The sequence below is a fragment of the Sander vitreus genome, chromosome 20 (assembly GCF_031162955.1).
Source record: "Sander vitreus isolate 19-12246 chromosome 20, sanVit1, whole genome shotgun sequence".
Classification (NCBI taxonomy): Eukaryota; Metazoa; Chordata; class Actinopteri; order Perciformes; family Percidae; genus Sander; species Sander vitreus.
In genome coordinates, this window is record NC_135874.1 from 16,603,667 (window position 1) to 16,628,465 (window position 24,799).

Genomic DNA, 24,799 nt, shown 5'->3' on the forward strand with positions numbered 1-24,799 from the left:
AATTGTAGCCTAGGCCTATGTGGTCAGACTTAAGAAAATGCATTAGATTGGGCAATGTGTGATTTCGCAAAAAAGGCTCTCGAGTAAAGAAGGAAACTCACTGATTGCACTGATTTGTCGATGGAATAGTTTTCTGGATGAAGAGGACAAATAGCCTACCATTGTATTTTAATTAAGACTGAAGTGTATCAATCAATCATCAATCAGACTTTATTTAGGCCTATATAGCACTTTTTACACACACACACACACACACACACACACACACACACACACACACACACATATATATAACACATTTGCTCCCTCCCGGCCCCATTCACCACCTACCCAACCACCCCTAAATTGACAGAAATTATGTCATTCAAAACAGGAACAAGCTGTACCAAGTTAAGCAATGTGTTGCTGTGTGCTCATAAATTCCCATCAATTAGCCTAAGGACCCCTTAGCATGGTTTGGGAGGGGGGGGGGCGTGTCACTGAGTGGACTATAAGTCCTTTGACAATATCAACCACATCCAAAATAAAGTTTTGTAGGAAAATCAAATACAGATGGAGGGCCAAAGTTACCAAACACATCTTGAAGGTGCACGGGGAGCCCAGCCAGCTGCTGTGATCCGCTGGATGCTGCTACTGTTCAGCTTCTCCTCAGGAACATAAAATATGCATAGCAGCGACATCTTGCGGACGTCAGGGGAAACTTCAGGTCCCATCTTCCTACTTTCTCAGGCTGTAGGCCTGTGTGGGTAATAGACGAGATAATATGTGACCAAAAAAAATGGCAAAGGCGTGGGAGTTGTGGGAGAGATGCTGTTTGTTTGGTAAAAGTCAAACTCAAGACTCTGATTGTTTAGATGACATAATGATTCTAATATCCCTAATCCCTTATTTTTACTGACCCAACATTACGAGTCAATTTGGTCCGACCTTTCACTGGAACTGCATGCTTCAGTGTACATGGCATGAGCTTTCTAATTTTAGGAAATTAGTCACTATTCTTAAAAGTTAACATGCTGTAGGTCTTCAGTTCAAATATATATTTACCTTATTTCTTCAAAATGGGTTTGGTTGCATGCACCAGAAACACATCTAAATGCTGTCCTATCCATAGACAGTACAATTAAGGTCCTATCGCAGGAGAAACCCCTTCCGGGCTTTTTACCCTGCAGCAAAAAAAGGGAAACAAAGATAATAAACATAACGAGCTCCTGGCTGTATTCATGATACTCAGCAACAGCAGCAGCATTATAATCAATTTGTCATAGCTAAATACTTCCTGTGTATCGTAGCTATTTGTTTGTTTGTTTGTTTGTTTGTTTATTTACTTACTTAATGACTGATTACCGAGACGCGAACTTTCCTTCAGATTGGCGTTACCATGGAGAGCGTGACGCTTGTTGATAACCAGGAAGACGCTGCCCTGGTGGGGTGGCAAGGAGGAAAGAAATGGACGATAACTTTCAGCTCGGAGATTTTGGAGCGATAAAAAATGTGAGTGACTCGTTTGAATAGCAGAGAGCGTAGTAAAGGGAATAGGGGCAGAGGTAACGTTAAGTTTGTACGCTGTAAATGGAGTTGAGAGCATAATGTTACTGTGCAGTGAGGCTAATGCTAGCTGCTTAGCTTTTAAGCTAATGTAAACGTCAGTATTAGCCAGCCAGTACATTAGATAGCTTTTTAACCTGTCTGTTACCCATTTTCTTATACCGCTTTTGAGCAACGGCAGCAGAAATGGAATGTCTGTGAGTATACAACGTTAGCTAATTAAACTAACATTAAGTGGTTAGCCCCTGCTATCCGAAATTTCCCGACATGCAGTGCATGGCTCAATGTTTGTTGATTAGGTTACTGGGCTCATTTAAGTCGAATGGGTTTTCTTTATCCTTTGCCTGGCTGGTCTGTAATTAACGTTACTCTATCGAAAAACTTACACGAAACGTCCATATTGGGGTGTACGTATACTTAATTCAATTGCTATCACACTTTATCTATAAAAAGCAATTATCTTTGAATTGTAACTTTATACTGTAGGTTGCTTGGGGGTACGTTCACCTTCCTGATTGTTTAATGTTCATTTTTATTGTGCTAAAATATTTGCGATGAAAACAAAACCGTTAATTTAAGTTTACAGCACTTGATAAACCTTTTTTTTTTTTTTTTTTTTTTATTAATTATTATTATTTTATTTTTTTACAAATGGCTCTGAATGAATTTCTGCTTATGATTATGCCATCAATTTTTGAAAAAGCGTTTTATATTTAATATATTTTGTTGTTTGGTAAAATAATGGTAAATAATGCAACACCCTACTTTGAAAGTGTATGATGGTCCTTCAGTAGAGTTGTTGCTCCATTCTTCAAGGAAAATCATACAAATGATGTTCACATGTTGAATAATGATCCTATCCTGTACAAAAAGAAAAAATCTCATTGCCACATCTGCACAGTGTGACTTCACAGAATTGGAAGTTGTACAAAATTATGAAGAAAAAGCATACTAAGCACCAAACTTGGTTGGTTTATGAAATTGGAATAACCTGATCTACCATATTTTGAAGTCCATCCAGACAACATTTGGTTGGCTCATTAGATGGCAAAGTTTAAGCAAAGCAAAACCACAACGTCTTTGGGAGTCATTGGAAGTGCCAGCTTCTGGCTTTATGATATCAAAATCTATTTTCCATTTAAAAAGTATTCACATTTCCCAGGTTGCAAAGTCTGGACGAAGAGCTCGCCTTGCAGCAGACCAATCATCGTTTGAAGATTCTCGTTACATAAGGAAGTCCTCCACATCTGCTTCAATGGGAGAAGTATGTGAACATGGCATATACATGTAGATAGATAGTTGCTTGTTATAATTTCACCTCACAACATTAATCTTCATCAATATGCATTTTGGTTTTGTCTCATACATGAATCACAGGAGGACGATGAGGTAGGTAGCATGAAAAAAGTGGTGAATTTGCATGGCTTCTGCTGCTAATGCTCCAGACATCAACTTTATACCATTTACAGTAGTACTAACACCAGCTTGACACACATATTGAGTTTTATTAGAGGGCTAATTTATGCAAAGCCATTTGAGTTGCCATTTTCCTACTTCAGCAGGTTTTAAAACAGACAGACACTGTTCCAAAACGGTAGCTGCTCTTCATTTATTATCCTGCGTGTATTGGATCTGATGTGCTTGAATCAAATGTTTTGAAGTGTTACTTCATACAAGCTATAAACCCTTTAAAACTTTAGTCACAAAGCTTTGTAATGGTCCTCTCGTAAATTGTCTAATTGAAAAACAAGCAGATTACATCACTAAAGTCCCCATGACTCTACAGACATCAAAAATCCTCTCCTTATACTGCCTAATGTGACATGAATCACGTTAGCCTAAGTCTTAGCAGCAATGTTGTTTTCTCGGTGATGTCTGCCTCTTAAAACATGTTGGAGTTAATGTTGTTACATTTAGACTAAATATAGGGCAACAATATATGAGAGAAGTCAAATCAGAGTTGACATATAACAAATAATTTCACTCCACTATCGTTGGCATTTATGGAATCAGTTACGTCTCCTAGATTGGCAAAATGTAAACCAGCCAACATCCCAAAGCAAAACAATTCCAGAAATGCTTTTGCTTTAGGCTAATGTTCCCAAATTAGGGCAACTTCCCTAATGTATGAACCAGTATTCTCGCGCCCTCTCTGACCTACTGTGCACATGCAATACATTTTTCCAGAGTGTCGTGCGACTGGGTGTGTTTATTTGCAGTCTTCGTTTATCAACCCTGGCCTCTTCTGCCTAAAATACCCAACTGATTGGTCACATTCCTGTCATCCTTTTAAACAAAGACTCATTTGCTTTTATGGGCTCATAGGGTTTGGCCACCACAAGTCCCTTGCCCTAGAGACCATCAGAGAATCCTAAATTAGAAACTACGAGAGCTAACTTAATTGCCTTAACAGCCATAACTATTTTACTACAACTGTGAAGTTCTTATTTGGTCATGAAGAATTCGAGTCACAGATTTGTTTTGTTTCTCAGGACACTTATGGTCCTCTCCATTTTTGTAGAGTGAAATAACTGTCACAGGATAAATGTATTACACTCAAAGATACTTGACCTTACTATCTTGTCTCTCGTGAAAATTGTTCATTGTCAGAAATACCAAACATCAGAGGGATTTCACATTAGTTGAAGGAATTTTTTTAATGTTGCCTAAATGACTCAATTGTCATTATTGCAATTCCCTTTGTTCCTAATAAAGAGACAGTTACTAATAACACAAAGTTGAGGGAGCTGTTTCAGCCTCAGCTCTCTCGATTAATGGTAATATACAGCAGAGCAGAGTGGCTCCCCCTCCCTCTGCCCTGCTTAATGGTGACATTCAGATTTATAAATGGCTTTGGTGAAGGAACCAGCCATGAAAGATTATTTCCTCTTTCATCATAAACGAAAGAAATTCTTCACGAGCACTTTGTCCTCTGCAGACCCAATTTAGTAATGAGAAATGTTGTGCCTTTTTTCCCTAATTCATTTGTCTAGTGCCCACCTTCCTGTGCTCTGAGGAATTCATTCATTCAAGTGCTGGTCTCAGGGTCCCGGTCTCAGGATCGAGATGCATACTCAGTTTACTATTTTCAGAATCAAAGAATGAGAGAGGGTCTTTTTTTTTTTTTTTTACTATCTATTTTAGGGTCAGACTTACAGGCCCTGGCAGTTCCCACACTAAACGAAACAATGGAGTGCATATACTGTAGATAAATCTGTGCTGCACATACCAGGCATGCTGTTTACTGTACAGGAGGTTTTTGGTAGCTTGCAACCTAGATATTGGAGTATAGGATTAGAGGTGGACTTTGGTTTAAATGGTCCCCACACCTTTAGCAGGACAATTAAACTTGCATTTTATTGTTTTACATTCATGCAAATTTAAGGCGCCCCCCCCTTTCTATTGTTATGGACAAGAGGGCCACCTACTGGCACATTTTCACTTTTAAAAACAGATTTTGTTCTTACACAATATAGCCTATTCACTTTGTCAAACAGGTATTGATGTAACACATAAGCCCTATAATTATAAGCCCCTATAATTATGACAAAACGTAAAGCTATATCATATAGAAACAACCATGATGTTTTTGTGCTTCATTTTCCAAGATTAAAGCCGAATAACAGTTAGAATGCTAACAAATGTGATTTGTTTATCCTCTATGTGAGTGAGTAAACATTCAATGAAGCTTTTTGCTAATAAATTCCTCTCTTCTTCCAGGGCCCTCCCCCTAAACCGGCCCGGCGGCAGGGTGGCTGGGCAGAAGAAAGCTCTGGGTCTGGTTCTGCCAAGTACGTATCTTCACCTTTTCCTCTATCTCCTGTGACTACACCCGAGGTGGAGACTGCGAGCTGTGGTCTTGGGTTATGTGTTATTAATGAACTCTCATGCTGTTGAATGAGCTTATTTATCAGTGCATATTTGGCACTCAGGCTGTGAATCAACAAGGTTAGAGGGAGCCTGTCTGAGCAGGCAACTCTCCATTCGTCTTCATCTGTGAGCAAGGCGGTAATTGACATGGTTAATGTATCAGCCACAGGAGGGCACTGTTAGTCAGCTAGCCACTTCATCACAGGGGTTGAAGCCACTTAATCACCCCTTACCACTGCAGTCTGCTCTTTACATAGGGAGCACAACATGGAGAATTCATGAAATATTTGGAACAGATGGACGGTGTTTGCGCTTTTGTCTACAACTAACAAATCTATATCTGAATACTGTACATGACTAAATCAACATGAGACTTTTATTGTAGTGTGAAACTCCCTCTCTTGTTTGTGTCTGTCTTCCACCTGCCACTGTGTTTAGAGGTGGAAGAGAGAGCATGGGAGATGCATCAAAGTGAAGCGGGTCAATTGTGCTTATTTGCGTAGTTTACGGCACTGTTAGTGCAAGCAGGGAAAACAGCAAACTCAATAGATCGTTCCTTTCTCACAGAAGGTCAGTGTGTCGCTTCTCTGCGTTTGCGTATCCTAGCTTGATTCCCAGTCACAAAGCGATTGAAACACAGGAGGTGTAAAAGGGGTTTGCGTGCGCATTGATCCCCTCTGAAACAATGTAAGTAATGGTCCCCCCTGGAACCGGCAAGGACTTTCCCTTCAATGTCACCCCTCATGCTCAATCACCGCCGCCCTCCTCCCACTAATCCCAGCGCAGAAATCCCGGGATTTGTCGATCTATCACTTCTAATTGACACTAAATGATCTGTCAGTTTATTGATGAACCTTTGAAACCAGGTTGTCACAATATATTTTATCCCTAACAACTTTCTCCAGACAGTTTTACCATGTCTATCGCTTTGCCTTACATGAGTCTTAATCAAGGGGCCTGTAATGTGTCTTAAGTGTCGCCACCCCCGCCCCCCAGACAGGACACAGTCCAAGGGCAGGCAGGTAGGCTCCCTTAGCTCCTCTTTACCCTGCCTGGTTGGACTCGAGTATCCAGTATGGATAAGACTGACAACACAGGAGTCAACATTTTCAGCTGAGAATTGGTTAGCTAGTTGTGTTTTATGTCACTATTTCCTTATATTTTGGGACTCCCCTTTATCCAATACACATAACAAATACATTATAACTTAAATGTATGTATGTATTCAGATTAATTACGGTTGATATATGACGTCAAATGGTATTCAGATTTCCCTGTGGGACACTACTCTAAGGTGCGATATCTGGACTTTTATGCAGGCTTTATTTATTTGAGTTGAGTTTGTTTGTATGAATTGAAATGTTGTCTACTCTGCCTGTCAAGTAAATTTTATTGATATAACCCAAAGTCACAAATCAAATTAGCCTTAAAGTCTTTACAGTCTGTTCAGCAAACACCCCGCAGGAAAACCCTTTAATAGAAAAAAAGTAAGTAACCTCTGGAAGAACGAGGGATCTCTCTTATGGTGAATTTGTGTGCAGGTGCTACTTTTGACATAGAAGCTTTAATTTATTTCCCATGGTTGTTCACAGCGGGTTTGCCTTTCTAGTGATGTCCAGAGCCCCTGAATACTGACATTAGTGCGCAGTGATTTTAATCCCAAAATTGGTACTTATGTATTATGATATGCAGCTCTTTTATTATTTATTTTTTTAAGAAATGTATATTTATATATTTATTTAAAAGTATGAATTTATTTAATATAAATTATTACTGCAAGCCTGCAATCTTGATAAGTGACAGTATGAAAGGATGAAAATGACAGCAAGGAAAAGTCTGTTGCTGTACTGGATGTATTACTTTTAAAACCAGTAGGGGGCACTACTCAACCAGGAGTTCGAGCAAAAGCATTTTGCATCATGAGAAAAGATTAAAACCTCTTATACAAGTTTTAGGCTAGTTAGAACACACAAGCACTCACTCTGCTTTGATTCCTTTCGTATGTTATTTCTATGATTGATCTGGTGAAATACGTCTTAGGTAATAATAATGTTTTTGTTTTTGTTCTGGTGTTATATCTACCTTTCTTAAAACAGATAGCGAATGCTAAAAATACTGTGTTGAGAGAACAGAGAAGTGTCGTAACACAGTATTTTGGTAGCTGGCATGCTCTGTTCAAGCTGAGCTGAGAAGTCTGAAAATAGCAGCATCGTCCAGCAAGAGACGAGGTTGAGAAAATCGAGTGGAGAAGACAACTATTGTAGACCCCACTTTGTCTGATATAGCAGAATGACTATCATTAGATACAGATGGAGAGGATGTATTCCTCAAAATACCTCTAAGGACTATGCCAGGAATATTATATTATTCCTTGTGCTTATCATTATTTTGAAGGCAGGAAAAATGTAATCTAACAAGTGTGTTATTTAATTTGTCTAACACTTGTTTTTTTCTGCTGCTATACAGATCTTCAAGAAGGCCTGCAGCTGAAGACCTGGAAGAGTAAGTTCACTCAGCCACCACATCAATGCCAGTTACATGTTTGTGTGTATGCATAAAATAGGTCAGTTTAAATGTTTGTTCCCTTTGCAGTAAAGTGGAAATAGTGCTGTCCTTTTAGATTGTCCTTGGTTTCAACTAATCCTTACCTTCCAAGAACAATCACTTAACATGATTAAAAAATAGCGTGACTGAGTTGTCATCACTTTTATTGCTGTTAGGAGCCAAGTTTTTTTTCTGTTATTCTAGTTTTTTCCCCCTCACCCTCCCTCGCATCATTCTGTGACTAGAATAGACATCATGAGGAGAGGCAGGTAGAGGACGAAGTCGTCTGTTTTACTCATCACCGCAGTTGGAGCCCAGTGCCTCAGTGCCTGAATGGCTGTAGTGAGATAGAGGCTTTGTGTGTAAAGTTGTTACCCTGCAAAATCCCTTATGTTGTGCTTCTGTCACTGTCTTGTCTCAGTAATACTTATTCTGACTGCTGCTCCAGCTGTTTTTAAATCCTAGAGGTGATCTTGTCTAAGGCTTGCAGGCTGGTCACCCAGACAGCACAGCAGCGTCTCATAGCATCATCAGTGTCTTTTGGCAGAGACTACTGTTCAGAAGTCCAGTCAGGCTGTAGCAAGTGTCCTGACTACCATGAGAGAAAGACAAGACAAGACAAAACAAAACACAGGCCTATCATCAAAGCAAAGTAGCCCAGAAGCCAATTCACTCACTCCCTGGGATGACCTCACCATTGGGCTCCATTTTGAAAGCATTAAATAATTCATACTCTCACACTTCCTGTTTCTACAGCCGCCGCCTGCGACCACAAACTCCCCAGGGATCAGATGATGAAGGAGGTAAGAGCACCCTCACTATGCCCCACTCTGTGTCTCTCTTCACGGGCAAAGAGGAGCCCTCCAGTGCCTCCCCGGCACATTCATCCTCTGGAAGTAGAGCAGATAAGCAGGTAGTCAGATCATCGCTTTTCACTGATGCTCACACCATATTTCTCATTGAATCCAGCATGAATTCATGTGTTAGAACTCTGCCTCTGTGTTCCTCCTTTTGACCAGTGTGTTACCCCGTATAAGCAGGGCCCTTTTTAAGAAAATTACAAATGAATATGCTCAATAAATAAGGTTAGATCTATAGGTGATGGGATTTAAGTGTTTCCCTCTCCACCTAGAACTGCTCAGTTAGTCACTCACACATACACATACACACACACACACACACACACACACACACACACACACACACACACACACACACACACACACACAGAGTGTCAGGCAGGTGCTGTTGAATACAGATCTCGCAGTAACTGAGTCACCTGAGGGCCCAACTCTGCGCACCACAAACAATGTCAAAACTGAGTGGGGAAATTTCAGCTGAACCCTGCCTAGAATAATTGTTCTATTTTGTGGCGCGAGGCAGTTGGGGAAATAGGTTCAAATTGCCTTAGTAAAGATAGGTTAGCAGCATGAAATGCTCAGTTGACAACACTGAAAGACTTAAAACACATCCGTATCTCAGGTAGTATTGAGTAATGCCATTTATGAACAAATAAATACCATATTATTCAAACCCTTTTATCCGCAGTCAACTACAGATCATAACGCTGTATAACATGTCCATCATCATGTTTCTAAATTCAGTATTGCAATACATGATGATGATACTTAGAATTGGAAGAAGAATAAAATATAAGTTATGTCACTCAAAACAAAGCTACAAATATGTGATGAATTACTAACATTAAGGAAACAATTGTGTCAAATGTCTTCGTAGTTTTTTATTCAAATATTTCACTTTTATCATTAATTTTCTCATGAGAACTGTGAACTATGATAAAGCGTTATTACAAATTATTATAATGTGGCGATATAGTAAACAATAGTATTTAATTATCATTCATCCCTATGTAAATGTTGCAATATTGAAATTGGAAAAAATAAATAATTTAACAGAATAAATATTTAAATGTATTGATATAATCATAATTGCACACATGAAATGCAGGGTTTAAGGTACTTTAAACATTTTATAATACTGTATGTCTCAGTTACATTTTATGTACACATACACATATTGTCTGTCTAGTATGCGATGGCTAAAACGGCCAGTTGAATGAAGAGTCCAGAGGTTTGGTTCTCTTGCAGTTAATGCCACCGGAAAGATTATTACTCTGTGGAGGGAGACCTCTTAATACAGAGCCGGAGGCAGGGGCATTGGAAATTACAGTGCTGAGGGTTAGTGAGATAGCCCCTGCGATCTTGATTATGTCCCCTACCCTTATCCCTTATGTCCACTGGCTACAAGCACAGAGAGAGAGAGAAAGAGAGAGAGAGCCCAGTCCCCTGCTCCCATCTTCCCATCAGCTGGCCCCACAGCCTCCTGCTAGTCACTTAAAATAGCACCAGTATCGCAAAAACACTCATCTTTTTCATGTCTCACTGTCTTACTTGTAGCCATTGATGTGTTGAATATTGTCCCATAAGCCTTTCAAATGGATTCTGTGCCTAGGTAATCATTTGACTGGACCCCTGCGTAGATTATAGGAGCCCAAGATGTCCTGTTCTTCAAAGTCGCTGACTGGTGTGTGCCTGCCGGGAGTATGTCTACATTCACAGCAAATTATCCCCTTTTGATATTTATGCTTCAGCGAGGAAGCTGGACGAGACCATGTAATAAGGATATGCTTGTCCTGCTCGCTGCCAGACAAAAGCCACCTTGATACATGTCCAGCCGAGGGAAGGAAGTGAGTGTAGGTAATGTGTGGCGCGCTAAGGAATGACAGCTCCTACTGATGGAGCTGCCCTTTGCGTCAGAAGAAAACACTGGCTTGTTTGCGGCTGCTTTTATGCCCCGCTTGACCTCCAGTAATGGGTTGAATTTGAAGCTCATTCAAAAATGTTGTTCCCTTTTTCACTTAATAATAGACTTTGCATATAGACAACATATGCCTCTGTGCTTCACACTGAACTCTCATGGAGTGTGATAATAGTGTATTACTGGCTGAAATGAAAAAGTGTGTGTGGACAGATAGACAACCCAGGAAGCTGTTTGCAAAGAGCTGGAGAGCAAGGCTTTTTGATGTCATTGCACTAAGACCATTAAATTTGATTGGGTGTCCAGGGGGGACAGATTCTGCTGAACGCTGTGCTTTGTAAATGAGAGGACAAAGTGTCACCGGGGCCTCATGAATATGAAATACCCGCGCCTGCATTTATTTGGATATCAGAAACACAGATGAATCTTGTCAGCGGCTAAACGAGCGCGGCATTTTTAATTTGGTTTAATTAAAAAAGAGAAAGAAATAAGTTATCAACAGAGGGTGAGCTTTTATTATTCTCTGAGAGTTGATAGATTAGGTTTTGACCAAGTTGTCTTTTAAAAAATATGTTCAAAATAATTTCTCTTCATCTCAACAGTCCATAACTTTTATGGAGAACTAGAATTTTGTGTTGCATCACAGATCGATGTTTCTTCAACTCCAGTTTATTTTCAGGAGTTATTTTGAAGGAATGGTGACATAGATGCCAAGATATTTCCTCACATCAGATGCACACTTCCATCTCCTCACCTCTATTTAGCTCCTCTATTGACTTTCCCCTCAGGGTGCAGTACTGTGGTTAGAGATTACTGACAACCCTCTTCATGCAGTCCAGCTCTCTCTTTTTCTCTCCATGTCTGTTCCTCTCTCTCTCTCTCTCTCTCTCTCTCTCTCTCTCTCTCTCTCTCTCTCTCTCTCTCTGTGTCTCTCTCTCTCTCTCTCTCGCTCTCTCTCTCTCACTGTCAACACTCAGCTGTGGAGCTAATAAGGATGTGCAGTCTGCCCCCCCCCCCCCTAATATTGTTCAGGAAATCCACATCACATCCAAAGTTAACACATTTTTTTATAAGGGCAGATGGAAAGCCAGTAAAGTTTTTGGCAACTGTCTGTGCTACACAAAAATGTATACTGTTTGATACAAACATGATAAAACTTGGAACACTTTTTTTTTGCAAACAATGCTTCCTCATTGACTATTGTGTACATTCATCTTTAGCTATATTGTAACCTTTAGTTGATAAATGTCATCACACAATAAGGGACTTCAGATTTCAATCAGTATCTTTATTTATTATTAACTATATAACTTATTTCATCCAATCTGTCTTATTATGCCTCTTTTATTTCCCTGCTCCAACAAACATCCGTCTGAAAAATGCTGTGAAAGTTTGCCCTGTCCTTCTTGGGAGTGGAGCCATCCTCTGTCCTGTTGCGTTTTGCCAATTAAAGTGGGTTCCCACTGTTTGAGCAACGGGTTGGCGGCTCCTGGCACTGCAGCCCCTGCCAGGCCGCACTGTGACTTCCGACCCCACACAGATGGGCCCGCAAGCAAATACTCTTGCACATGGCTGGATGCCGCCCCAGTCGGAGTGGCAGAGTGGACATGGAGGTCGGCCTACCGGCCACTGCGGGTCCTGGGGGTGGGCGGCACTGACAGGGCCCAAATGCTAAGGTAGCAGGGGGTGCTTTCTGGGGAGCCCCTGGCCAGCGCCCCTCTCACAGCAGGAAGAGCTGATGCCTCGCCTCCTGAATATTCATGGCCGCATGGCTATTGTGACAGGGCAGCTCTTATGAGGATGTAACCAGAGAGAGGGAGTGGAGGAAGTGCCACACAGACATGGTCACACATACTCATATTCACACAAAAATGTGCACTTTTAGCAGCCACACACAGGGGATTTACTGTATTTTTCATAAATGATTCTGTCATTTGGCTGCTAATCAGATTTTCTCAAATTTTGAGACTTTTTAAAATGTTATCAGATCCTCTGTAAAATGTTGTGATGTCTGTATTTTTTTTGGTTTTCAGATATTCCAGTGATTCCAGACCTCGAAGAAGTACAGGAAGAAGATCTCACCATGCAAATTGCAGCTCCACCAAGGTACGGTAGTGACACCATAAACTTTTAGAAGGATACACACACACACACACACACACACACACACACACACACACACACACACACACACACACACACACACACACACACACACACACACACACACACACACACACACACACACAAAGAACGTCCCCAGACCCATGCATGACAGTTAACCTCTGTCTGCACAGGACTCTAGATCAGTAGCCTGCTCTGGTGACTTTGATGGTTACCTGTCCTCCACTCATGCCATTGCAGAGTGTCTTGCTTTATCGGCTGAAATGGAGAAATAACAGTTGGGTGTGATTTATGCAACTCTGTTACCAGGGTCTCTACTAACTGGGCCCTTTGATTTACAGGGCAGTGAGAGACACGCCGACATGTGTCGAATATGTAGCAAGGCTATGACAGCGGTGGAGGTTATTAGGCTGGGGCTTGCTCTCTGTGCGAGATAATATCCACATTGAACTCATTGCGGGGGCAATGTAGCGTGTAATGTGCAGTAAGTAGGACTGGCATGCACTGCTAGGCCCCGGCCACTTTGAGAGCCCCCCCGCCCCACTTAATTCCAACCCACAGATAAGCAGCTGGGTTTCAATTTGAAGCATTTACCACTTGGCAACAATCTCTTGCTCTCTGTGGTCTTTGCTTAAAGTCTTGGAGCTTCATTGTGCACAAACTTCAAACTTCTTCGTTTGCATGTAGTTTGAAAGCACTGCAGTCAGGATGGCTACTACTTTTCTGTGCGTGTTGTCCTGATTGAAATAAATCTGTTAGTCTATTAGACGCCTATTCTGACTTTTTGTCTCCTTGTTAGCATCCAGGTAAACCGGGTAATGACCTACAGAGATCTGGACAATGATCTAAAGCATTATTCTGCATTCCAGACCTTAGTAAGTCAAGGACATACATTTATTTGTATATCTCTTTGATATTCCTACCTCTCTTCTCACCAAAGTGGTCCATTTAATTTTGCAACCAACATTACCTCTGTTTGTGCAAGCTAAGTTAATTTTACTATGATCTTTCTTCAGGATGGAGAGATTGACTTGAAGCTCCTCACCAAGGTTTTAGCGCCAGAGCAGGAGGTGAAAGAGGTGAGTGAGTTTTTAGTAAATATAGCTTGTTAGCTTCCAGTGAATGCCTGTCCAGCTGTTTCTAGAGCACCAGAGGAGGTTGCCACTCTGTCTCCCAGGTAATCAAGATTTATGATGTGTACATTAACACCCTCTGCTCTCCTTCTCCCATTCTCCTCTCTTTGCTCCCTCTGTTCCCCATGCCCTCTTTCTTGGTATGTCTCCCTCTGATTCTTATTTTCTCCCCCTCTTCTGCTCTTCAGGATGATGTGAGCTGGGACTGGGATCATCTGTTTACAGAGGTGTCCTCAGAGCTGCTGATGGAATGGGATCAAGGAGAGAGTGAGGAGCAGGCTGCGTTGCCTGTAACATGAGGAGGAGGTTTGGAGTGGGACTTTAAATGGCTCCAGTGGGAACTGGGTGAATTGCCATTACACAGAAGGGCCAGTGACTTTGGTTATAGTAACTTTAATTACTGTTTGTTATCCAGAATTTATATTTTGTAAAGTGTATAGAGTGTTTCATGAATTTTCTAAATAAAGTTCACTGTGCAGTGAACAGTGCTGTGTTGTCTCACCCTGTCTTTGTTTAGGTTTTTGGAATTTCACTCTTATTTTTTGGTTAGTCTCTAACTTAAATAGCCAAAAGGCAAAGTAATTTAGTATAAAAACGCTCCTCTGAAAAAAAAAAAAAGCTGTCACAGATTAAAAAAAAACACAAAAAAAACGCCCTCCCTGTACTACCAGCATTATCAACACCCTCATACAAGTCCAAGGTTGATAATCAGCTAAGCTGAAATCCAGTTGATTGTGTTCAAATTAACATTCCTCATTAAAGCCTACAACCTTATTGTTATTGACTGTGCCATTGACTTTATCTTCCAGGTCTTCGATAGGAGCAACCCCTTCTTCACTATTATCTCAAATGCATTGAACAGAGTTCCTATTGACACCTGGGGGATTAGCATATATTATACCTTTTACTGGATAAAGAGAATTGGATGTAAGTCAGGAACAAGACAGCAGCCTTGTGTCAGGTGTGTGCTCTTTAAGTAAAAGAACACAAATCTTGCACAAAAATGTGATAACACTGAATATAGCTCCCACAAAGCAGGCCACAGGACAGTATACGGATGTTTTCAGCTGTGAATTTAAATCGACATTGGCTCTGACACATTTTCACAGAATTTGATATGATTTACAAAATGCGTTGTATACCGTGCCTTCAACATGTGCTGGTCGCATGTATCAGCATTCAGTTTTGTCTTTGGTTCATGTGTGTGAATATAAATGCAGGCCTCCAAAGTCAGGCCAGGTCTATTATAGAAACAGCTGTAACATTTACAGATTGTGATTAGGTTTATTTCTGAAGCAGAGAGCAGTCTCATGACATTTGGAGATGCACAGCAAAGTCCTCAAGGACACATAATCTATGCATCTAACAGCTCAATCACTGCCCATCACAAATAGATCCAGATTTTTCATTTGGTGGGCCTTGAATCAACTCTTAAGTGTAACACCTCAGGACGAAGCTATCACACGGGATATTTGTGCTCAGAATGTTTGTGTGTGGCAGTATATTTGAGCCCAGTGCTCAAACGCAGTGAGTGATCTCTGTTTCTCTATCAGACATACAAATGCATTTTTTCTTTTTTACCGCCTCCACAATTGGCTTATTTAGCCAGACTTAATGAATTCTGCCCATATGCCCTGAGCAGCTGCTATGTTGCCCCTTCCTCCTGCCCCCGCCGAGCTGCGAAGTGCCCATCCATGTAGAGACAACCTCTAGCTGTCTCTCTGGAGAAGGCTAAGCCTGCCACTCCTCTGCTGGCAGCCGGCCGGTGCTGTCTGAGGTGGACTGCGGACGGGCCGAGGACTCAGATTAGGGCCCAGTGATCACGGGTTGTGGCCGGCCTCAAATGATTGGCCCATGCATCGCTGGATCAGAGAAGGGATTAGAGAAAGAGAGAGATCCAGAGACGCTGTTTGGCATATGCTTGCATCCAGCTTCTCAAAGTGACCTCTCCACTCCCTCATCCTGCCGCTCTCTTCTTCTTTATTCTCTCCGTGTCTCTCAGTGCATACAGTATATCCTGATGCTGCAGCGAGGCTCAGAATGACCTCTCACTGTCTGGGTGCAGTGAATTCAATCACTTCAAAACAGCTACAATATGTACATTATTTCTACTGAAGAAGACAGTTGTGTTCTTAGAGAGCTTTTTGGTTATGGGGTAGCTTTCAGGTGAACATGGTGTCACTGGGAGGTGAGCTGAGTCGAGGCCACACTGATGCTGTGTATATCAGATCAGGCGATACAGGCCTCTCATGGGTTTAGGGTGTAATTTGTTTTTCCTTGACATTTTTCTATTAAAATAATGGAGCTATTACTGCTGTAAAAATCCATGTTGCCTCAATGCTGATGCTTCTGTAATCCGATATTTCATTCAAAATGTTCCAGTAATGACACAATGTTTAAAATCCTTTGATATGATGGGACCCATGCAACACCATGGCACACCAAATCTCAGAGTTGTATGTAGGAAAAGAAGTTTTCTCGTGTGAATCTACACAGTTTATTTTTAAAGCAGCAGTTTGTTACTGAAGACCCCCCTGTAAAACCTTTAGGTCAGCATGGACCAGCTGAGCACAGGGAATTCTCAGGCCATTGGGTTTAAATGGGTAGTTTATCTGTGTTTTTATTGGGTCCCTTGGTGGAAATTACTTTTCATTTTGTGGCAAAGAAAACAAACGCAAGGAAGTAATACGATTTTAATAAAAAACGGAGGAAGGCCCCATTAATGTAATGTTTTTTCCTGCTCCGTGTCGACAGGCTTGTCTTAATGTATTTTGATATTGGGCGCTAATTGGAAGGATAGAATAGAGATAATATGCTTCCAGCTCTACCTAATATGCTGTGGTGTTGACAGAAGTTTATACATCTTATCTGGTCACAATATCTGCCTTCCATATGGCCCAAAAGCAATATGCTGAGGTGTAATTAAAGAAAATGGGGAGATGTGGAGATAGCTGGGGCCCGATGCCGGGGCCCCGCAGACACAGAGTGAGGGGTGAGGACAGACACGCTAAAGCTCAAGGAATATTAGGACCAGTTCATTCCACCAGGGGCCGCGTGCCTGTCACAGGTTCCCTGTCGCTGACCTGGCCAGCACTGCATCAGTCAGGTGCCATGAACCGGTCATGAAAGGATTATCGGTTTAAAAAGGAAAGAAAATGAAGACATTCCCCTTTTAAAGCCAGGACAAGATCATGTTTTACACATTAATTTGTAACATAACTAGCTAAACTGCATCAACCATATTCAAATAGATCTTGCGCTCTTTGAAACGAGCCTCAAAAAGCAGCCCCAGTATTGATTTGCCACAAAGACGTCATGATATTTCAAGTTTGAAGGAGAAATCCTCGCCACACAACTAAGGCAGTCAGATCAATATCATTTTTTGATCAAAAGGGGATTTGCTTTTGAAATAGCTAGATTAAACAGATGTTTTATTTTTCATTAGATATACTGCACCTTTAAAAACCCACAGGGGGTTGTGGGAGAGGAGGGGAAATTGCTCCACATAAGAGAATGAAAGTGGTATTTTTTAAGATTGAAAGTTTGATGGGTTGAAAAGTATTTTCAGTTTTGTCAGTACTATTTTTTTCCCTCTCTTCTTTAGTTAATATTCTACCGCTCCAAGTCCTTTTTTGTTTACCCCAGGTGGGCTTGGACATGAAATGGCTGGGACGGTGGCAGCTTTGAATGCCCCTGGGCATCTCACGGCCGTCATGTTGTCAAAGGACCCAGGAGGGGGAATGAGAGGAGAGTTTTTTTCAAGTGTAAACCATGAGATGGGGAAAAAAAAGCTTCTGTTCTTTTGCATCAGTGAGATTGGCTAAATTCATTATTATTATTTCCCCTCATATGTTTGTAGTGCAGCCGAGGGTTGGAGGGTGAGACAGGGGTTTGAACATGAAATACAGTCGAGCTCCACATTTGTCATGTATTTTATTATTTCCCTTCCTCACCTCTCAGTCCTGTACGCGAGGTCCTTCATTTTTCACATGACTGGTTTTCTTATCATTGTGGGCCCTCTCCGCTGGCCTATGAGTGACTTAAAGGCAATAAAACACAAAACATTCTGTAAAACACGGATGCCTCTCTGATCGCGGAGGCCCTGCAATGCCTCTCTGGGAAATTATGATAATAACTCAGTGGCGGTTGGAGTGGCCAGGTCGCTTGGGGGGGCTGGGGGCAATGGGACGGGGTTCACCAAGGTCCTCTGAGCAGGGACAGGTCAAGGTGGCCTGTTGGGCCTCGCCACACACCCCCCTCTGTCATAAACTCTTTCCATCATGCAGGATGCCGTCCGCAGCCAGGTATACAGCAGAACCTCTTTGTCTTGTAGCCACTGGCGATAAAGCAAGGGCTGATGGGAGAGTGGTTGTGTTGGCCCCCCAGCAGTGGCGAGGTCAGCCGAGGAGCTTATCATAGCCCGCAGAGGAAAATGCCTGAGTCAACACAACTCCACTGTTTGCCCTCTGAGGGTCACAAACACACTTCTATTAATTTACTTTGAACTTGGCACTTTTTTTATGTGTTCCTTTTGAGAGGAAGGCAGCAAGAGCACTGGGTCTGGTCGTGATTTTTGGTGTCTGGATTGTTGCTGGGTGGAGGGAGGGGCTGGATGTAGCCCCACAACACCTCTCAAGTGTGTGAATGAGAAGGAGCGAGGACAGGAAGAGAGCGCAGGCTCCACCACTGAGGTGCTGACAGAGGGGATCGAGGGGCTGAGATTGCACCTGTTCCGGCCCAGCACCCTCCCAGCAGGGCCTCGCCAGAGTCTCAGCCTTCTCTTGGCATCTGTGATGGGGGCCAGGGCCAGTCCCACCTCCAGCGCTCGCTCCACCTCTTCTTTGCTTGTAGAAGAGAGACGAGAAACGCTGGAGGCTCCATCTGCCGAGGGCTCGCCGCGGTCTCTGCGGCCCGCCTGGGGAAGGAGGTTGCTGGGCCTCCACGACTCTGCCACAGGGGTCTCACAGTGGTAGACCACAGCGCGGCACATCACACGTCACATGCCAGCTGGCCAGGCTCTCTCCACTGTAAACAGAGACTAATGACCACTCAACACATACGCGCACACACACACACACACACACACACACACACACACACACACACACACACACACACACACACACACACACACACACCAAACACATAGCCCTTGGTAGAGTGGAGGAGGGGAGACAGTAGGGGAAAGGGCTTGGTTTGGTTTGGATAAAGGAAAGCAGCATCCTGAGGTTAATTCACAGGTTTTGCTGCTGTAGGAGAAGCTGTTTGATCCTGGAGAGGGAGCTCACCGTCACCGTCACAGTGGGACGTTGCTAAAGCTATACTCTTTGGCTCTGACTCTGAGTCCACTACATTACAGTCCACTGGTTTCCTGCATGCGTGCAAAATCACAGGCCTCCCAGTGCTCCACAAGCCCCCAGGCTCAAGCTGGTCCACCCGGTGAGTCTGTAAAGCTCTCATGTTGGATCTCAGTCCTGAGGAACGGTATGTAGCTATGAACTCTGGGAAACAATAGTGCACAAGGCACTGCTGAAAAATAGTCCTAATGGATATTTGATGGCCCTTTCAACTTGTGGGCCCCTATAATTGTAAGAACATTATCAATGGTTAATATGTAGTGTGCAAATTGTTCCTTAAAGAATTCAAAAAGCAATGTGATAATGAACATTACTCAGTGGGCTGTACTTTAACTGTACCATATACCATATTATACATTTGCTGTATGTCAGAGCGGCCTTGAGTTTTCTGTCTCCTGATTGAAGGACATTTGTGTCTCCTGTTCCGTCTCATTCAGGATCTCCTTGTCCGTGTCTCCAAAGCTCAGTTTTCTCAAGAATTCCCCTCCTTCAATCAAATGACAATTATTTTTAGCATCCCCCAACCACATAACCAACCACGTCCTGCTTTCTCATTTGACGTTTCAAATTGGATGTCCCCAACACGTGCATTTATAGAGATAAATATATATAGGGATATAAATAAATACATCAAATGCAGGAGAGGAGTAATGTGACATTGAGTGTTATTCCCCAGTTAGGCAGGGAGAGGTAGGGAGGTCACTCGGCTACACTGAGCCACTGGCAGCCCATGGGCCCCGCTGGTCCACTGGAGTGACTTGGCTTCATCTACAAACTTGCAATAAATATCTGGCCATCATTTATTTTAATTCACTCCTTTCTTGCTCAGATGGAATGGATTCTTAACCTTGTAGGACAAGGACACCCACATGCTGCCTGCCTTGCCTTAGCTGCTAAATTATTCTTCATTCTTCAGGGGGAATATATATTTAAAAAAAAGGAGTCCGACGTTGCTCAAACTATCAGCTCCAATGAAAAACACGCCTGAAAACGTTGTCACTGAACCTCTGGACAAGGAAAAGACGGGGAGTGGGCAGTGAAAGAAAGGGTGAGAGAAGTGGAGGAGAGAGAAAGGGGGGAAGGTGGGGGAGTCAGCAGCCTCCAGAGTGATTTATTTGCCAAATCAGGACACAATGAGTCGATTATGAGTCCTCTAATAAGAGAGAGTGTTTGGGGACCCACTAATTGGGCATGATTGAGTTGCAGTCTGGGAGCCGGGCGAAAAGGGAACCTGGTTCGGCGGCTGTCATGCAATCATCAGCTAATCAGAGCTTTGAAATTAAAACTGAGTGTTTAGGGTAGAGGACGGGATAATGGCAGGGACCTGTCTGAGCTCTGAGGCTGCCTGAGGAGGCTGTTACGATGTCCCTGTGTTTGTCTGTGTATTTGTGTATGTTTGTGTGTGTTTATAAGTACAGCATGTATGTGTGCAGTGGATAGAAAAGAATAAGATTATTGTATGTGCCATGTGTCTGTGTATGTGCATGTGTGCGTTTGGGGCCTCTCATCTCTGACTGTGGTCCTGACTGGCCTTGATGAGGACAGTGAACGAGCTGTAATCAGCCCAGACCTTGTACTAATACGTGGATGGTGTGTGTGTGTGTGTGTGTGTGTGTGTGTGTGTGTGTGTGTGTGTGTGTGTGTGTGTGTGTGTGTGTGTGTGTGTGTGTGTGTCTGTGTCCAGCTTTGTATCTTAAGGTTTATTACAAAGCCATATGTGTTTATTTTACATGAAGGCAATAGAAAATGAGAAATATACACTAATCCAATATTGTTATATATTTATTATTATATATTTTGTACATTGATTTTAAATGTTTATATATATATATATATATATATATATATATATATATATATATATATATATAAGTAGAAGCAAATACTTGGAATATTTTATACATAAACAGCTATTTATAGTTGTTAAACTAAACGATATATTGGTCTTTTAAACATGATGGAAAACATAATTACAAATCATCTATTTAATAAAATTATTAGCACATGCCAATAAAGCCCCACAGCTCTATTAAGCTTAAATTAATATAGAGTTCAAAAGTCCCAAAGAACGAAAAGATTACGTTTCTACAAAACAATGTTGGGGTTATATTTCAGTTGAACAGTTGTATTCCCGTGTCGTCACTAGGGGGCAGTGTTTATCTGCAATGCATCGCGAGAGCAAACAGACGGGGCTAATTGATGTCAGGTGCTTTCTCTTGCAGTATGGTTAAACCAGAGTTGCAAAGCAGAGTATTACAACAAGAAGGCAGGTAGAGCATCTGTTTTTACAGGTAAGATGGAAACAATAAAGAAAATGTTTTATTGTTTTATTTGCAATTTTATTGTAGGTATTTTGACATGGTGACACGGGTTGTTCGGACACATTTTAAGGCCACTTTGATGCACTTGCATAAAGGCTGTCTTATATGCTAAACTGCTACAAAAAGTAGATTTTTTAAAGTTGGGATACATTTTTTGAAAGAATAAATAGCACTGACCTGTCAGACTATCAACGTCCACAGAGAAAGTAAATATCAGTCAAGTGGTCATGTGGAACAAAACAAAACAATTTCATTTATTTTCTACCCCTAAACGTTTACATAAAGGTTACGTTTCTAAATGTGGTTTCTCTATAAACAATCGCCATATGAATCTACATACATTTCTAAATACATTTCTATAATATCACTGTAGATTCGTATAGCCTCCTCAATGGTGAGTGTATGTTAATTTAGGTTAGCGTTGTGGTTTGCAGCATGATATTTAAGGAATACAATGTAACGTTAGCGAATAGGGATATCTGTACAATACCATTCTAAAACTTTATATTAGTAATTTATACTACTATGAATATTTTATAATGTTACGTTTTATAACATATAACAAACTGGTGGACTTAATATGTGCAGGACTGCTTGAGTCAATGCTGTATGGAATTTGACTGCAGTGACCACAGTAAGTAAGAAATATTTTGATAATCAATTGAATAAAAACAAACGTGTGTGTTAATTTTGGCTGCTGTAGATTCATGTATTCAGATGAAATCATTATTTCTATTCTCAGTAGCAGTACAGAAGATATTTACATTTTTTATTTATCTCATAATTAATATGATATTAATATTACCATGCTGTAATATTAAAATGAAGGGATCAGTCAGGAGTCAAGTGACACCTGTATCATGTGTTTCAGTGACAACTGATTTTTTTTAAGAATAACTTTCAATATTTAATTTTTTCTCTGAGCTTTCCTATTTCCTGTCTGTGTCTACAAATGACCCCACAAACAAACCAAAACACAGTATTTCTTTCAATCCTTCTAAGGCCTTGTCTAATTGTGAATGCGTCCTACATCTAAAGAGGGCCTCACTATAAAAATCTGAAGTGGGTTTAGGCATAAATGGGATTAATTCCCAAAGAATGTCCTTTGCTCTTCCTCCCATAATTTCATTTGCAGGGTCCACAGGATGAATAGCCAAGCAGGCAGTGATATGGAACTGGAGGACAGGCCTTGCGGGGCCTGTGCTGCTACACCACAGCCTTCAGGTTATGTTACCTTGATAATGTCACAGCTGTAGCCCACACTGCCCACCTTACAGAACACAGGAAATCCAATTATCTGCCTTCTAATGTGTGGGAATTTTACGCTCTCATTTCTTAGACTTTGGCTCCAGCCCTGCCAGAGGGCAAACCTACCTGAGAAAGATACCTGGGATTGCCATTTATTTATTTACCAGGAAATATGTCCACTGGCTTTTTGACTGAAATCAATATTATAAGAAGGTTAAAACGTAGTGGAACCTAAAACAAAATAGTTTCTCAAGATAAAACCATTTGATTAAGATTTAAAAATCTGTTTCTTTAACTCATTTGACGTCCTTTTTGTGCTTGTAATTTAAGTCTAATATCAATTTCATGCATACAATAACTGTGCTGCACAAACGACACACAGTCACACACAGAAAGATGAACAGGAGCAACCCTGATTCATCCTGGAGTCAGCCAGGTCTTTGTGATGGCTGTATATGGGAGCAGGTCTCCCACCTGCCTGGACCCCCGACTGGTTTTTGATTTAATTAAAAGGAAGAGGGTGCATCAATTTCACGTGTGTAGCGGGGAGATGACAGTACACAAATTGAAAGTAAGCATCTCAGTGGAGCAGGGAGGGGGCCAGCCCATCATTAACATAGACAATTCTGTGTGCAATGTAACAAGATTGGAAACATTATTATCATTCCACCACGAGACATAAAGAAAAAAAAAACAATCTCAAGAAGGCTCTTTACTCAGGACAGAGCGAGACAGGCTTGAAAAAACAAAAAAAACATAGCATGGTCTTCATGATATTGAGCTGAATCACACACCTGCATAGACAAGTGTTTTTTTATACTGTCTGTGAAAATATGTAGCTCATTCCTGCAGGAGGTTTTATATTTTCTGATACTTTATCCCACACAGCAGTGATTATGTATCTCAGAAGTGATTATATATCCGTCCCCCCTCCCCTCCCCTCCCTGCTGAATCTCCAGCATAGATCCAGTGTTTCAGTGATAGGGTTCGCTTTCAGTCCGATCCGAAGGAATGTCAATGGGCTCCCTGCTCGAGGAGGAGCCCTATTAATGAACGGTAAAGACAGATGAGTCTCTCTCATGCCAAGCAGGTTGCCTCAATTGGATTAGTGAGGCTGAGATTGCGATAGATAGCTGTCTATGTGCCAAGTGGCCACTTAGCCTGGCCAATATGCCAATATAACTGTACACAAAAACAGGCTCAGGATTCCCCTCAGTGATCTCAACACTCAGACTAGAGTCAGCAGCTGAGAATTTCTAAAGCATTAAGACTGTACGGACATACTAATGAACAATAAACATTTATCAACTGTGATATGCAGGTTAAATAGTTGGTTCAACAGCTGCCATCTTTAATTTCAAGTAGCACCTGAGCCAGTTGCCAATGTTTTTTTTGTTGTTCAGGAAATACAAATATCAGCATCAAGTACGAGTGATCTGTCACTGGCTGTCACACTGTACTTTATGAATGGAAAGCTGCCCATTCCTGGCATGTATCAGAGCGGGATGATGGGCACTGTAGATGTCAGTGGACACCAGGGGCCCTTCTCCAACCAACTATACAAATGGGCATGAGTGTGAAGAGCTGGGGAAATGTTATCAATCACCCCGCATCCCAGCGGAGGAGCTGTTGGCGTTTGTGTAGAGAGTCCCACTCATACTGATCCATATAAAAGGCTGTGTGATGTATTAGAGCAGATGAGCAGGGGCTGGCTCTGACACATGACTGACAGCTCATTTGACAGCCCCAGGAAAGTGTGCAGGGAAGTTTCAATCTGATCTAATGCTGCTGAAGGAATGAAATTGTGGTGTGAGATTATGTTTTCATGTTATATCCCCTCTAGGACAACACAGGCTGAATGGGATGAATATGATGTAGA

The 24,799-nt window shown here is 41.7% G+C and overlaps 1 protein-coding gene and 1 long non-coding RNA gene across 2 annotated transcripts; one reads left to right on the forward strand and one right to left on the reverse strand.

Moving 5' to 3' along the window:
* Positions 1-376: 376 nt before the first annotated feature.
* LOC144535458 (uncharacterized) lies at positions 377-1,417 on the reverse strand. The gene is made up of 3 exons (XR_013503670.1): positions 1,330-1,417; positions 1,045-1,163; positions 377-738 (listed from the first exon to the last, which is right to left on the reverse strand). It is a non-coding gene; the product is annotated as an uncharacterized LOC144535458 (long non-coding RNA).
* Positions 1,358-14,482, forward strand: ift43 (intraflagellar transport 43 homolog (Chlamydomonas)). The gene is made up of 9 exons (XM_078277948.1): positions 1,358-1,491; positions 2,708-2,809; positions 5,266-5,336; positions 7,882-7,917; positions 8,716-8,762; positions 12,771-12,843; positions 13,661-13,736; positions 13,878-13,940; positions 14,183-14,482. Exons 1-9 carry the CDS (start codon positions 1,447-1,449, stop codon positions 14,291-14,293), a joined length of 624 nt encoding a protein of 207 aa, XP_078134074.1. The 5' UTR covers positions 1,358-1,446; the 3' UTR covers positions 14,294-14,482.
* The last annotated feature ends 10,317 nt before the right edge of the window (positions 14,483-24,799 follow it).